The sequence below is a fragment of the Dryobates pubescens genome, chromosome 14, assembly GCF_014839835.1.
Source record: "Dryobates pubescens isolate bDryPub1 chromosome 14, bDryPub1.pri, whole genome shotgun sequence".
Classification (NCBI taxonomy): domain Eukaryota; kingdom Metazoa; phylum Chordata; class Aves; order Piciformes; family Picidae; genus Dryobates; species Dryobates pubescens.
In genome coordinates this window covers 29,829,289-29,842,700 of record NC_071625.1, presented here as the reverse complement: position 1 = coordinate 29,842,700, position 13,412 = coordinate 29,829,289, and the positions used below count along the sequence as shown (strand labels likewise).

The 13,412-nt window shown below is 49.0% G+C and overlaps 1 protein-coding gene across 1 annotated transcript; it reads left to right on the top strand.

Moving 5' to 3' along the window:
• Positions 1–4,259: 4,259 nt before the first annotated feature.
• On the top strand, positions 4,260–11,569 carry LY96 (lymphocyte antigen 96). Its single transcript, XM_009907606.2, has 5 exons — positions 4,260–4,357; positions 6,839–6,928; positions 7,526–7,654; positions 8,990–9,042; positions 11,468–11,569. Exons 1-5 carry the CDS (start codon positions 4,264–4,266, stop codon positions 11,567–11,569), a joined length of 468 nt encoding a protein of 155 aa, XP_009905908.1. The 5' UTR covers positions 4,260–4,263.
• The last annotated feature ends 1,843 nt before the right edge of the window (positions 11,570–13,412 follow it).

Below are 13,412 nucleotides of genomic sequence, written 5' to 3'. Positions count from 1 at the left end.
GGAATAAAAGGTGATCCAGCTCACTTGAAACACACCAACTCAGGCAGCAGCAGAGAGCTCAGGAGAGCCCACATTTTACCTCAGAAACTGGGCTACTGGAAACAGAGATGCTCCTCCTGGTCTTGACAGGGAAAGGAGCCCTTCCTGCTTATCTTTTGGATGTGACTGACCCCCCTTTCCCTTGACATAGTACCTGTGCTGGTGCTGCACTAGTCCAGGAGATTTGGCATTACTGGGATCAATTATCCCGAAGAGAAAATAATGTTGTAAGCCAGGGGGGTAGCAGGTGTGGTAGCAAGGCAAGGCATGTGGAGTGCACCCAGCTGAAATACAAAAGGCTGCCTATGGTCTCCTGTCCTTCCATCTGCATGAGGTGACAGGGTTCATTACTGCTCATGACATCCCAGAGGTAATGCAGAAGTCACACTTCTGTAGCAGCAGGGCTGAAATGCTGTGCTGAGCAGGAGAAAGCAGCTTAGCATGAGACTTGCTCTGTGACTATCCCATTGGTCTTTGAACTGACTTAAATACTGGAGGTTAAAATGGACCCTGTCTGCAGTTGTGTGAGGTGGGGAAGCAAAAGGGAATCTTGAAGGGTACTGTTCAGATGTTGTGCCTTTAAAAACCATACCTCTTGACCTTTAGCACTGCAAAGGCAGCCACCTTTAGCTCAAGTGAGAAAGGGGAGTAGACTTTTTTGGGTGTGTGTGACTAGGTTGGTTAACTGCACTCTTGAGAATGTAGACATTGCAACTTAAATGTCTTTAGCCCAAGGAGAGGGTTGTCATAGGCTTACAGGTGTTTGTTTTCAGATCATAAAGGGCCTAAAAATGTGGAGGCTTAGAAATGACTCAATACATTGAAAAAAATAGGCAAAACTCAGATTTATCCTTTTCTATTAGCAGTGCCCTTTGTCATGAGGAACCTGGGGTGTGCTACTAATATTGAATCCTCCTGAGGCTGCAAATAAAGAGAAAGTCATTCTAGCTAAGTTTCCAGATACTTCCTAAGTTCCAGCTGCAAAAATGCATTTAAGGGCCTAAATGTCTTCCAGATCCCATTAAAACATCAGAGTTTGTGAATGTTGGTTTCCTGACTGCTGGAACTGCTGTCAGTGTATTTGCTGAATAGTTAAAAAGCCAAACATCTCCTCCAGGTGGTTTTGAGGGACTTGTTTTGTTGGCACAGCTCATTTGGCCCTGGCAAGCCAGGATCAGCTCACAGGTAACTACAATATGTTCAAGAGTTGTTTCCATGGGTGATACTGAACTGCAACTCCAGGAAGAAGCAATTCTGCTCACCTGGTTGCACTGAAATGCTGTTTGACACACAATTAGATGAGCTTTGCCTGGTGTATTCACTTGCTGCTTTTTCTTCTTGTGGGCAAGGTTAATGTCATCCTTAAATACAAACCCAAGGGGAGCAGGAAACAGAGTTCCACAGAATCATAGACTGGTTTGGATTGGAAAGGCCCTTAAAGACCATCTAGTTCCACCCCTCTGCCATGGTCAGGGACTACTCCAACAAGAGCAGGTTGCTCACGGTCACATCTAACCTGGCTTTGAACGCTTCTATGTTTGGAGCTTCCACACTTCCCTAGGCAACCTGTTCCAGTGCCTCACCACCCTCATGGGGAAGAATTTCTTCCTGCTGTACACCTTCTTCCAGTTTGAGGCCATTACCCCTTGTCCTGTCTCTCCATGCCTTTGTCAAAGTCCATCTCCAGCTCTCCTGTAGCCCCCTTCAAACACTGGAAGGCTGCTCTAAGGTCTCCCCACAGCCTTCTCTTCTCCTGGCTGAATCTCAGATTAGACAAAATGAAGTCTTTGGTATGAAGCCCTAAATACTCTAGACTTGGAGTTATTTTATGTACTGTTAACTGGAAATGAGAGCTGGTCCTTACTAAACAAAGATTTCAAATTTAATGAGGTGAATTGTCACAACTGTAGTGAAGTAACACTGGGATGTAGCTCTTCTCTCCTTTTCACCTTCCTTCTGGATCAGCATATGTAAGAAAAAGATTCTAGCAAAGAAAGAGTATTTTGTAACAACAAAATATGCAGAAGTTTATATCCTTCTTCTCCAGTGACCTTCATGCTGACTTGCAAGGGGCAGAGCAGACCTCTCTCACCTCTGGTGCACAAGGTTGGAGTTTCAGTGAGCATCACGGGAGATCAGCTCTATGAATGCCATCAGCAGGGGCATTGTAATGGGTTGGGGCAGATCCCCTCCCCACCACAGGCAGAAATAACGACTCAGGCAAACGGATTGCAGGAAAGTTTAAATAGGGAAACAATAACAAACAACAATGAACGTTTTACAGAGACCCACAAGCACCATGATAAAGAGAGAGATCCCAGAACATACCCAAGAACATCCCATCCCCACCTGGGGGTACACCCAAACCCCCCCAGGGCTCTTTCCTCCCCCCCCCCCCCAGCCTTGGGCCTGGGCAGGCCCCAGGGAGGCAGCTCAGCCATTGTACCTAGGCAGCAGCAGGGGACGAAAGAGGAAGTGAAGACCCCGCATGGCCTTTTTATAGGGGAGCAGGGCATTATGGGAATGGAATACCTGGTCCCTGTGACCACCCCCTGGGCTGGGCCCACCCCTTGGGACCTCCCAGGTGTGGTCTGTGCAGTGGCATACCCAGCCTAAACCACCACAGGCATCAAAAGCCACAAGTGTCTAAAACTGAATTTACTGAGAAGGTTTATAAATAAGTGAGGTTTGATTTAAGGACATTTTGAACAGACACACTGGTTGTAGACTTCACAGTTAGGGTCATTTTAGCCCTGACACCAGCAGCACTTACTGTTTCTATTTCCCATTACCCATCCAGATCTTTGTAAAGTGGAGCCTGGTTACACTTGATTTTTTTTAAGCCCTAGAATATTCTTGTGCAAAGGGACAGGAGAGGAGACAGAGGCTTCCCCACGTGTCTGCCTGTACAAGCCACCAGGGGGGACTCACTGCTCATCTCTATCGTTTACTGCCAGAAGCATCTGAAAAAGACACCCGTGTACTCTTGAGCCAGGTCTAGAAAGCCAGCAAGTTCCACAGGGAGCTGAGCTTCAGCTGTTTCAAAAGAGCTTTTCTGCAAAATCTTCCCAGGCTGCCCATGTGCCATGTGTTAGGGCTGGCCACTGGCTCCCTATGAACCCCTCTGCTTCCCAAGGGGAAAAGAAAAGCAGTAAGGGAGAGAGACTGACGAGGTGAGAAAGAAACTAAACCAGCTTTAATGAAAATAATAATCATGACATAAAATATGTGCAAATATAGACAAAACCAGTATCAAGGCTGACCCCCTGATAGCAATTATCACCATCACCTCATAATGTTAGGGGTTGGAAGGGTCCAGCCCCATTGCCAGAGCAGGATCACCTAGGGCAGGTCACACAGCAGCACATCCAGGTGGGTTTTGAATGTCTCCAGAGAAGGAGACTCCACAATCTCTCTGGGCAGCCTGCTCCAGGGCTCTGGCACCCTCACAGTGAAAAAGTTTCCCCTTATGCTCCCATGGAACCTCCTCTGCTCCAGCTTGCACCCACTGCCCCTTGTCCTAGCATTGGACATCACTGAGCAGAGCCTGGCTCCATCCTCCTGACACTGCCCTGCACATCTTGATCAACATGAATGAGGTCACCTGCTCCAAGCTCCTCTGCTCCCAGCTAAAGTTTTCATAATTTGTGATTGGTTTTGCTCTTCTTTATCATAAACAGGAGACTGTGAGAGTGTGAAATTGCACCTTAACAAATGTTCTGTCTGATGAGGCAACTAAACTTGCCCTTTATGTGCTCCTGGTAACCACGATTTTACTTCTCCTCACTTCCCTATTTCACACAGTTTTTCATTTTTCACTCTTGGCTTGAGCTCTGCTCTCTGGAGAAACTGTAACAACAAAGGCAGAGATTCTTCTGCTCCACAAGACTGATTGTCATGATAGCTGGTAGTGCTGCAGTCAGGGGAATTACAGCTGCAGAGAACTTGACAAAATAACTTGGATAGTCACACAGAATGCTAGAGGTTGGAAGAGACCTCTGGAGATGATCTAGTCCAACCCCCCCGCCAAGGCACCTGGAGAAGGACACACAGGAAGATGTCCAGGTGGGTTTGAATGTCTCCAGAGATGTCTCTGGGCAGCCTGCTCCAGGGCTCCAGCACCCTTGCATTAAGGCAGTGCCACGTGACTGAGGATGACTCTGCTGATTTCACTGTTCCTCTTTGCTCAAAACAACGTTTTGTTTCACCAGGCCAAAAACAACTATGTTTGGATTTCTCTTTTTTGTTTTACTCACTCCTGGAGCAAGTGAATTTCTTTGTGCATCACCAGACCTGGAACTGTCCTATACTTTTTGTGGTAAGTGAAAAAAAGGCTTGTTCTTTCCTTTCTGGCTGTTGCACAGTAACTGCTGGTGTCTGAGCAAATGCAAACTTTCATTCCAATTTGCTGCTGTGATGAATACAAGGGGAAACCTACAGAAGTTCAGCTGGAGTACATTTCTGGTATCCATTACCTTATTCCAAGTCTTGTGCTGTGCAGGCATGAATAGTGACAGCAGCTAAAAGAGAAATGCACATTCTGATTCAGAAAAGCCTAGAATGAAAAGCTTGGAGGTGGGTGTTCTCCCTTACAGCAAGTGCTAGTACCAGAGGAAATGGCCTGAAGTTGCAACAGGGGAGGGTTAGGTTGGAGAGCAGGAAAAAATCCTTTGCTGAAGGAGTGGTCAGGGACTGGAACAGGCTGGAGGTGTTCGAGGAGTGTGTGGCCATGGCACCTGGGACATGGTTTAATAGCCATGGTGGAGTTGGGCGGATGGTTAGACTCAATGATCTCAGAGGGCTTTTCCAATGAAAACATCTCTCTGATTCCAAGTGTATGGGGAAGAAAAGGGAAACCAGGATACTCTGCCAGGCTGGAGGATCAGCCAGGCTCTGGGACAATGCAGTGTGAGCCTCCCTGCTATGTCTGTGTCATGGACCATGGGATGGGATCTGTGTTGTTCACTGAGCTTTTTGGTGAGCTGTGCCACAGCTTGGCAGCTGGCTGGTGTCCATGCTGAGCAGGCTCAGTGTGCCTGTGCAGACTCAGTGGCCAGAAGGTGAACTTCTGAGAAGATATTTTGGAAGGGAAGGCCCATGTCCTTAGACAAAGCTGTGTGTCATCTATACCATAGCTATACAAGCTGAGGCACAGGAGGGGATGCTTATTTTGGGTACTTTGCTTTGCATGAATGCTTATGGCAGGACTTAAAGCTTGCAAACCAAAGCTTTGAGACCATGGTGAGTTTGGTTTGTTTGCCCTTTTCCCTGTTGTGATTTCCTGTGCATAGTCACCTCCAAGATGAGAAGCTGACAGCTGGTTACTGTCAGCCAGACAGTTTCCCTTTGCTATAATCCCCAAACACCACAGAACCCTTCCCTACTGAAAGGAGGTTGTCATGAGGTGGGGGTTGGTTTCTTCTCCTTTGTAACAAGTGACAGGACAAGAGGAAGTGGCCTCAAGCTGCACCAGGAGAGGTTTTGGTTGGACATTAGGAAAGATTTCTTTGCTGCAAGCGTGGTCAGGGATTGGCACAAGCTGCCCAGGGGAGTGGTGGAGTCACCACCCCTGGAGGTGTTCAAGAAGCCTGTGGCCATGGCACTCTGGGGTGTGGCTAATGGCCATGGTGGTGGTGTGCTGATGGCTAGACTCCATGGGCTTTTCCAACCAGAAGAGTTCTATGATTCCCTGAAATCACCCCACCACCCTGTTTGCTAGCTGGGGTAGCACTGGGAGCACCCTTTTGCATGGGGAGCACCCCTTCCACACCCTGCCTCCAGATGATGGTGGGACTTGGTCATCTGAGACATCTTTTCCAACCCAGGTGACTCTGTCAGTCCCTTCTGTGACTCTATGCTTCAGCTTGAGCACAGCAGGGAGGGCAGGAGCAGATCTCTTCCCTAAAGTTCAAATAAAAGCAGTGGCTGGCAATCCTCCCAAAGGCTGCCACTGAGTGGTTTTTGTGAGAGATGAAATACCAGCTAATGGGTTCAAAATTCAGTTCAGCAGATGTTGTGTGCTGCTTTGACGTGCTGCCCCTGACCCCTGCACACAACCAACCCACCCACAGCCTTGCTTACATTAGCCTGGCAAATATGCTGCTCTGCTAAACACAGTTTTAGCTCCTGTCTTCAACCACAGGGGGCACTGGGTTGGAAGGGACCCTCAAAGGGCACCTTGCCCAGCTCCCCTGCAGTCAGCAGGGATATCTCCATCTAGACCAGGCTTCTCAGGGACACATCAGGTCTGATCTCCGGGAACAGGGCCTCCCCCACACCCCTGGGCAGCCTCTTCCAGTATTTCACCACTCTCATTGTGAAGAACAACTTCCTGATGTGCAACCTGAATCTACCCTGCTCCATTGCCCCTCATCCTGTCACCACAGGCCCTGCTAAACAGTCCCTCCCCAGCCTTCCTGTAGGTCCCCTTCAGGTGTTGAAGTTTAGCTGAGTTCCATGGCATCACTGGGGATGTTTGCAGCTGGTGAAATGCTGATAAAAAGTTTGTGTGACTCCAAAAGAGGAATGAAGGTACTTTTGCCTTTGTGTGCAGCATGTCATCCACCCTATAACCATTTTATGTCAACTTAAATATGGTATCATTTGTGCTCTCTAAGTGTATAAATAATTCCAAGGAGACTTTCAAATACCTATGTGATAGTTAATAGTTCCTATTGGTGGTTATATTAGGCTATTCTGTGTGCATTAAATGTGCTTGTTGTGAGTGTGCCTCTCTCTGTGTTATTTTCCTGGAGGAGCCTGTTCACACCACCAACATGACATATTTTGTTTCCCCTAGATTCCACACCTCATGCTTTCACCTTTAATGTGACACCTTGCACTGTGGCTAACAGACCCACCTGGGAGGCTGCCCTTACCTGGATTCCACGTGAGTCCCCCTGGGCTGGGCAGTTGTATTCTGCAGTGTGCCCAGGGAGGCCAGCAGGAGCAGGGCAGGGGCTGTGCCCCTCTCCTGGGCACTGGGGAGGCCACACCTTGGATGCTGGGTTCGGTCTTGGGCTCCTCACTACGAGAAGGACATTGAGGAGCTGGAGCAGGGCCAGAGAAGGGCAGCAAAGCTGGGGAAGGGTCTGGAGATCAGGGCTGGGAAGGAGCAGCTGAGGGAGCTGGGGGGGTTTAGTCTGGAGAAGAGGAGGCTGAAGGGAGACCTTCTGGGTCTCTACAGCTCCCTGGAAGGAGGTTGGGGTGAGGCTGGTGTTGGCCTCTTTTCCCAAGTAGCAGGTGACAGGACAAGAGGAAATGGCCTCAAGCTGCACCAGGGGAGGCTTAGGATGGAAATTAGGAAAACTTCATTCCCTGCAAGAGTGGTCAGGGCTTGGAACAGGCTGCCCAGGGAGGTGGTGGAGTCCCTGTCCCTGGAGGTGTTCAAGAAACATGGACATGGCACTTGGTTTCATGGCCACGGTGGTGTTGGGCCGGTGGTTGGCAGCAGCTACCCTTTGCTTACTTCCAGTGTGTTCACTAGGGAGTGACATCACCGTTCTGAAGACCATCTTCAACGTCTGGTACGAGGGAGCCAAAGCACTGCACTGGAGAGAGGTCCTGTGCAGCGGAGCTGACGATGAGTACTCGCTGTGTGGAGCGCTCAAAGGGGGTCAGTGTGGAGGTGGTTTGCTGCCTGTCCCTTGCCTGGCAGGCGCCGTCCACAAGAGGGCCACATCCTGCCAGCCCTCTTTTACTGCTAACCAGATTTATCAACAGACTACTTGGTCAGCCCAGAGACAGTTTTCTCCCCCTAATCTGGAGCTGCCTGTTTTCAGGCAAGCAGCAGACTTTGGGGCAGGCCCTTCTGCAGTGCCAGAACCCCAATAAATAGAGAACTGCCAAATTCTCTGCTATAACTGCCTTGTACTGCAGCTTCCATCTCTATAAATTAGGGTTACTAATACCCTTCATCTCATTATGAGGGCAGGGCAGACAATAGATAAGGATGTCGTGAGGAAGACTTGGGGATGCTAGGTGATGAGAAGCTCAGCAATGTGAGCTTGCAGCCTGCAAACAGACCCTGTCCTGGGCTGCACCCCCAGGAGTGTGGGCAGCAGGCAGAGGGAAGGATTCTGCCCCTCTGCTCTGGTGAGATCCCACCTGGAGTCCTGTGTCCAGGTCTGAAGCCCCCAACACAAGACAAAGTAAAGTGGGTCCAGAGGAGACCACCAAGATGATGATCAGAGGGCTGGAGCACCTCTCCTATGAAGACAGTCTGGGTGAGCTGGGGCTGTTCAGCCTGGAGAAGAGCAGGCTGCAGAGAGACATTCTAGCAGCCTTCCAGTATTTGCAGGGGGCTACAGGAGAGCCAGAGAGGGACTTTTTACAGAGGCATGGAGTAATGGAATTAAGGGGCAATAGCTTCAGACTGGAAGAAGCTTCCTGAGGAAGAAATTCTTCCCCATGAGGGTGGTGAGGCACTGGAACAGGTTGCCCAAAGAAGATATGGAGGCTTCAAGCCTGGAAGTGTTGAAAGCCAGGTTGGATGTGGCCTTGAGCAGCCTGGTCTGATAGAAGGTATCTCTATCCATGGCAGGAGGCTTGGCACTAGATGATCTTTAAGGTCCCTTCTAACCCAAACCATTCTGTGATTCCATGATTGTGACACTTCTATCATTATCATCTCTAAAATGTCATGGAAAGGCTGGACTGTACAGAAGACCTGAGAGGAACTAGAGGCATTACTGACATTCAGAAGAGTTTATTTCTGTAAGTGTCAGGATGGGTCTGCAGGAGATGTTGCAGGAGCTGTCCGTTTTCTGACCCCGTTTAGACAGACAGAGCTCTAAGAAGGTCCAGGTGAGGGCTTTGGCAGCAGAGGGGTAGGTAGCATTGGCATTGCTGCAGAGAGATATGCCATGCTGCTTTGAAGCTGTTTAGGATGTTTGGCTGATAACCTGGTGATTTAGCAACCCTTTATGTTATGATTATCTCTGTTTTACAGAAACAATTGCAGCTGCATTTGACATCAAAGGCTCACGGATAGCATTTCCAAAGGTATTTGTCAGCATTCTGCCTAAAGCAAGAGCAGCAGACAAGTCACATCCTCACATGCACTGAGTTTCTGAAGAGAAGTCCACTGCAAAAGGAAATGTCAGCAAAGTTTCTCATGCTTGAAGTGGTGGCTCCAGGATGGTAGTGTCTTAGAAATGCTCAGTGGTCTCAGGCTGTTATTCCTCCTTTATTTTACAAAAGATGTCAATTAATGTCACCTTACTAATCCCATTTTCTTGGCTAAGGTTTTGTGTTTCCTCTTACCTGTTGGGAGGTAAGAACCTGTTGGGTTCATTCTGCCCACTCTCTTCTTCCTTTTCCCTTCTCTTCATGTGCTGGTCTGTTCCTCCCTGAAACCCTTTTCAAAGGTCTGAAGAGGAATAACAATATCCAAAAGCAAAGGCAGTGCTCCAGTGACAGGTCTCACTGAGAGCCTGGAAGCCCAACCAGAGCCTTTGCTGAAAACTGTAAGCTCCTGTAAGCCTCCCAGTCTTCAGATGACTCCTAAGAGCCCTTTGGCTCCCAAATGCCCATCCCCAGTTTGCCATACCAGAAGAGGAAGGTGGCAGGCACTGAAGAAGGCAGGACAAGCCCTGGCTTCATCCTGGCCCATGTAGCCATTTAAGCTTTTCCCAGAGCCCAAAATCCCAAGGGAACACATTTAGGTTGCCTCCCATCTCCCCTGCTCCAGTAGGGAAAGAAAATTAAGCAGGAGGAGGAGAGAGGTATAACAATGGAAGAACAGTCTTGCACTGATTTGGAAGTAAAACCCTAAGTTTAACAGAAAAATAAAAGGTGTTTAGGTAAAAGGCAGGTTACAAAGGGATCAGGCAAAGGGATAAATACAAATCGAACCAAAACCAGACACAGCTGGTGAAGGATGGATGTAGGATGCATTCTCTTTGGCTGCAGTCCCCTTGGGTGTGTGGGACTGTGTGGAGCAGGCTCAACCATGTGGTTAACAGCTCCCAGCAACAGCAGCAGGGTGTTGGAGAGCCAAGGGCAGGAGAGAGGAAGGCATCAATTGCCCTTCTTGATTAGTGTTGTGGACAGGAGGTGGGAGTGGAATAAACTTTGACCCAGGGCCCCCTCCCTCTGGGAGGAGGGCAGGTCTCCCTGCCTACCTGGGGCTGGGGTTTTTCCAGCTCACCCCTCCTGGGCTGAGCTTAACCCAGCACAGCCCACCAAGCTGTCCTCAGTCCTGCTGCCTACAGGAGCCTGTCTGTGAGAGTATGAAGCTGAGGAGCTAAACCTGGGCCAGTGCTGCTCCCTGGGTCAGGCTGCTGGATGTGGATGAGCCGAGCGGTGAGTCTGGAAGGAATGCTGAGCTGACACTAGGACTGGCATTGCCTGCAGCACTGCGACACAGCCTGGCTGCCTTAGAGCTGGGCATTCGGCTCAGGCCCAGCAGGCAGTGTCCTGCCTGTCAGGAGCAGGTGCTCCACACAGGGAGGTGAGCTGGCCACTGGCAGTGGGCTTTAAACAGCCAGCTTGAGTCCTAACAGGAGGAGAAGTGCTGGCTATGCCTTGATGAGGGACTACAGCCCTCTCCTCACAGGGCCCCTTCCTCTCACTCTCTTCTCTCTAGTGTATTTCATCCTCATCTTGACAACATGTCCAAACTTGGGACAAATTTTTGCCACCAGTAATAGTAAGAGGTTGCTTCAGCTTTCAGCAAGCAAACATTTGGCATCTTCACCTCCTGTGTGTGCTACAAGTCGATGATTTTGGTAAACACCCCTGGGGTTGAATCATGTTAAACACCCAGTGTGTGACTGCAGCTGAAAACCAAACAATGGACTGCTCAGTAGAAGAGCCTCTGTTAGCAGCCTGGTCAGCAGTGGTGTGGTGTGCAGCCTGCATGCTTCCCTGGCGCTGCCTGGACGATGCAGAAGTTGTTGTTGCAGCTCTGTACGGTCTGGGTCTGGGTACTGGGGAAAGCAGGAGGCAGAAGTTCAGCGGAGAATGGAAGTGTTGGTCAGGCTGAATCCTTGCTGGGGGCCTTGTAAGGGCTAATGAGGTTACTGCCCTGTAGAGGGGACAAAAGGCTCATTGCTGCAGAACACAGCCTGGTCTATCAACTCAGTTAATTCCTGTTTGTGGAGTCAGAAATGCCCAAGAGAAGAGCTCTGGAAGGGGCAGCTGGTGCCCTTGGAAACAAGAGACTCTAGTTTGAGAGAGCTCTGACAAGTGCAAGCTGGGGCACAGCCTGCCCCTGTTCCTTAGCACCCTGGTCATGAGGAGAAGGTTGAGCAGTAATTTTGAGTGCACACATGTATTTGAATATATCCATGGGAGCAGTCCCTGATGGGAGCCTTTCTTTTCCAGCCCTAACAGAAATCACCACAACCACCCCAAAGCAATTCCTGAGATAAGAGCAGGCAGCATTATGCACTAATTTCCTTTTCCTTTTCCTTGCTTCTTGTAGGGCAATTATAACATTATTTTGGAAGGATTCTCTGATGATTATGAGAAGGATATAATCATGTGCCTGAATTTCACCATGACAGTCAAACATGACACTTTCTGAAGGCAGCAAACATTACCAGTAATTCCAGGACACAGAGGTCACTTCTGCAAACAGCTGCAATCCCGACTGCAAATCAAGAAGCACACAGATTGTCCTGAGGTAGAGTCCATCGTGTCCTGTCTGCAAAGCTACATGATGGGCAGCTTTACCCATTCAGAGCCCTGCTGTGAAGAGATGCTCAGCCCATGTGCACAAGGTCTCTGGGAATCAGGCAATCAGGCACCCTGATTAATCCACAGAGTAGCCCTGACTGGATGTCAGGCTGAGGAATGCATTGCGGTGCTGTGCCTCAAGTTATGAAACAGCCAAGCCCTGTGCTGCATCAATACAAGAAATGTTGAAGTTAGGAAGTGGAAGAATCAGAAGTTCACCAGTACTCAATTAAAACCCCCAGCAGTTGAACCTGGGAACCCTGCTGTAGGTGTTTCAACAATAAAACTTCTCTGTACAAACAGCTTGAGCATTGGGGTTTATTTTCCTGTTATTTTCTTATCATCCTCCCAGTCACAGAATGGTTTGTGGTGGAAGGAACAGGAAAGATCATTCTTGTTCCAACCCTCTTGCCGTGGTCAGGGACACCTCCAGGTTACTCTGGGCCCCACCCAATCTGTTTTTCAACGCTCTGGGTTTTGAGTATCCACAAGTTCTCTGGGCCACCTGTTCCAGTGCCTCACCACCATCATGGGGAAGAATTTCTTCCTAGAGTCTCATCTAAATGGAGCTTCTTCCAGTTCTGAAGCCATTACCTCTTGTCCTGTCACAACACATCTTTGTCAAAGCCCCTCTCCAGCTCTCCTGTAGCCCCCTTCAGGTACTGGGAGGCTGCTCTAAGGTCACCCTGGAGACTTCCCTTGTCCATGCTGAAAAGTCCCAATTCTCTCAGCCTGTCTTCAGAGGAGGTTGTCTTTTGATGTTTCCCTCTGCACCGAGCTGTTATGTGGTACTAGCTGATGTGAGTAGCCTTCAAAGTGGAACATGTTTCCAGTTGTACTGGTGAGGTATGGCTGAATTTAGCCACCCAGAGCTGTAGTTGCAATCCCATAGCATGCTTTTAGCTCTTGCTCAGAGCCTGAGGGGCAGAGCTACACAAGTTGTCTTCTTCAGAGAGAGGAAGATGGCTGTTGCCCAAGAGACTGACCTTCTTCAGATGAATTGTAGAATGGTTTGGGTTGGAAGGGACCTCCAAAGGTCATCTAGTCCAACTCATCTCTGCAGTCAGCAGGGACATCCTCAACTAGATCAGGTTGTCCAGAGCTGTGTTGAGCCTGACTTTGAATATCTCTAGGGATGGAGCCTCAACCACCTCCCTGGGCAGCCCATTCCAGTGTTCCACCACCCCCACGGTGCAGAACTTGTTCCTAACATCCAATCTAAGTCTACTCTTCTCTAGTTTGAAAAGACCTCTAAGATCATTGAGTCCAACCATCAACACAACACTACCATGGCCACTAAACTCTGTGCAGTTTGAATGATGTGACTGCTGTGAAGTCAACAATCCACTGAGCAGTTCTTGCTTAAAATATTCAGTGAGACCTACATGTCCTGAGATACCTGGACTGTGCCAGAAGTTCCAGTGAGCTGTGCAGAGCCACATCCCCTGCAGACCATAATAAAATAGGAAGAGCTTGTATGCAACACACTTACCTGAAACTGATCTCTAAAGACTTCACAAATGTCTCTTTTCTCTCCCTCATTACTGCTGTTTTATGTGGCTGTCAGGATTTGCTGCAGATGGGACAATAGCTTTGCTTCACCCCCTCACCCTCTGCTGCCAAATATATAATTATCAGAAGCAGCAGGTCCTGCAAAAGTTGTTTTCTAATAGGAGTGAGCTTTTGGAGCT

Excerpts from the sequence above, each read along its gene's own strand:
- LY96 (XM_009907606.2), top strand. The coding sequence starts at position 4,264 with ATGTTTGGATTTCTCTTTTTTGTTTTACTCACTCCTGGAGCAAGTGAA. Across the intron at positions 6,929-7,525 it reads TGCCCTTACCTGGATTCCAC|GGAGTGACATCACCGTTCTG; the intron begins GTGAGTCCCCCT and ends TGTGTTCACTAG. Across the intron at positions 9,043-11,467 it reads CACGGATAGCATTTCCAAAG|GGCAATTATAACATTATTTT; the intron begins GTATTTGTCAGC and ends TGCTTCTTGTAG.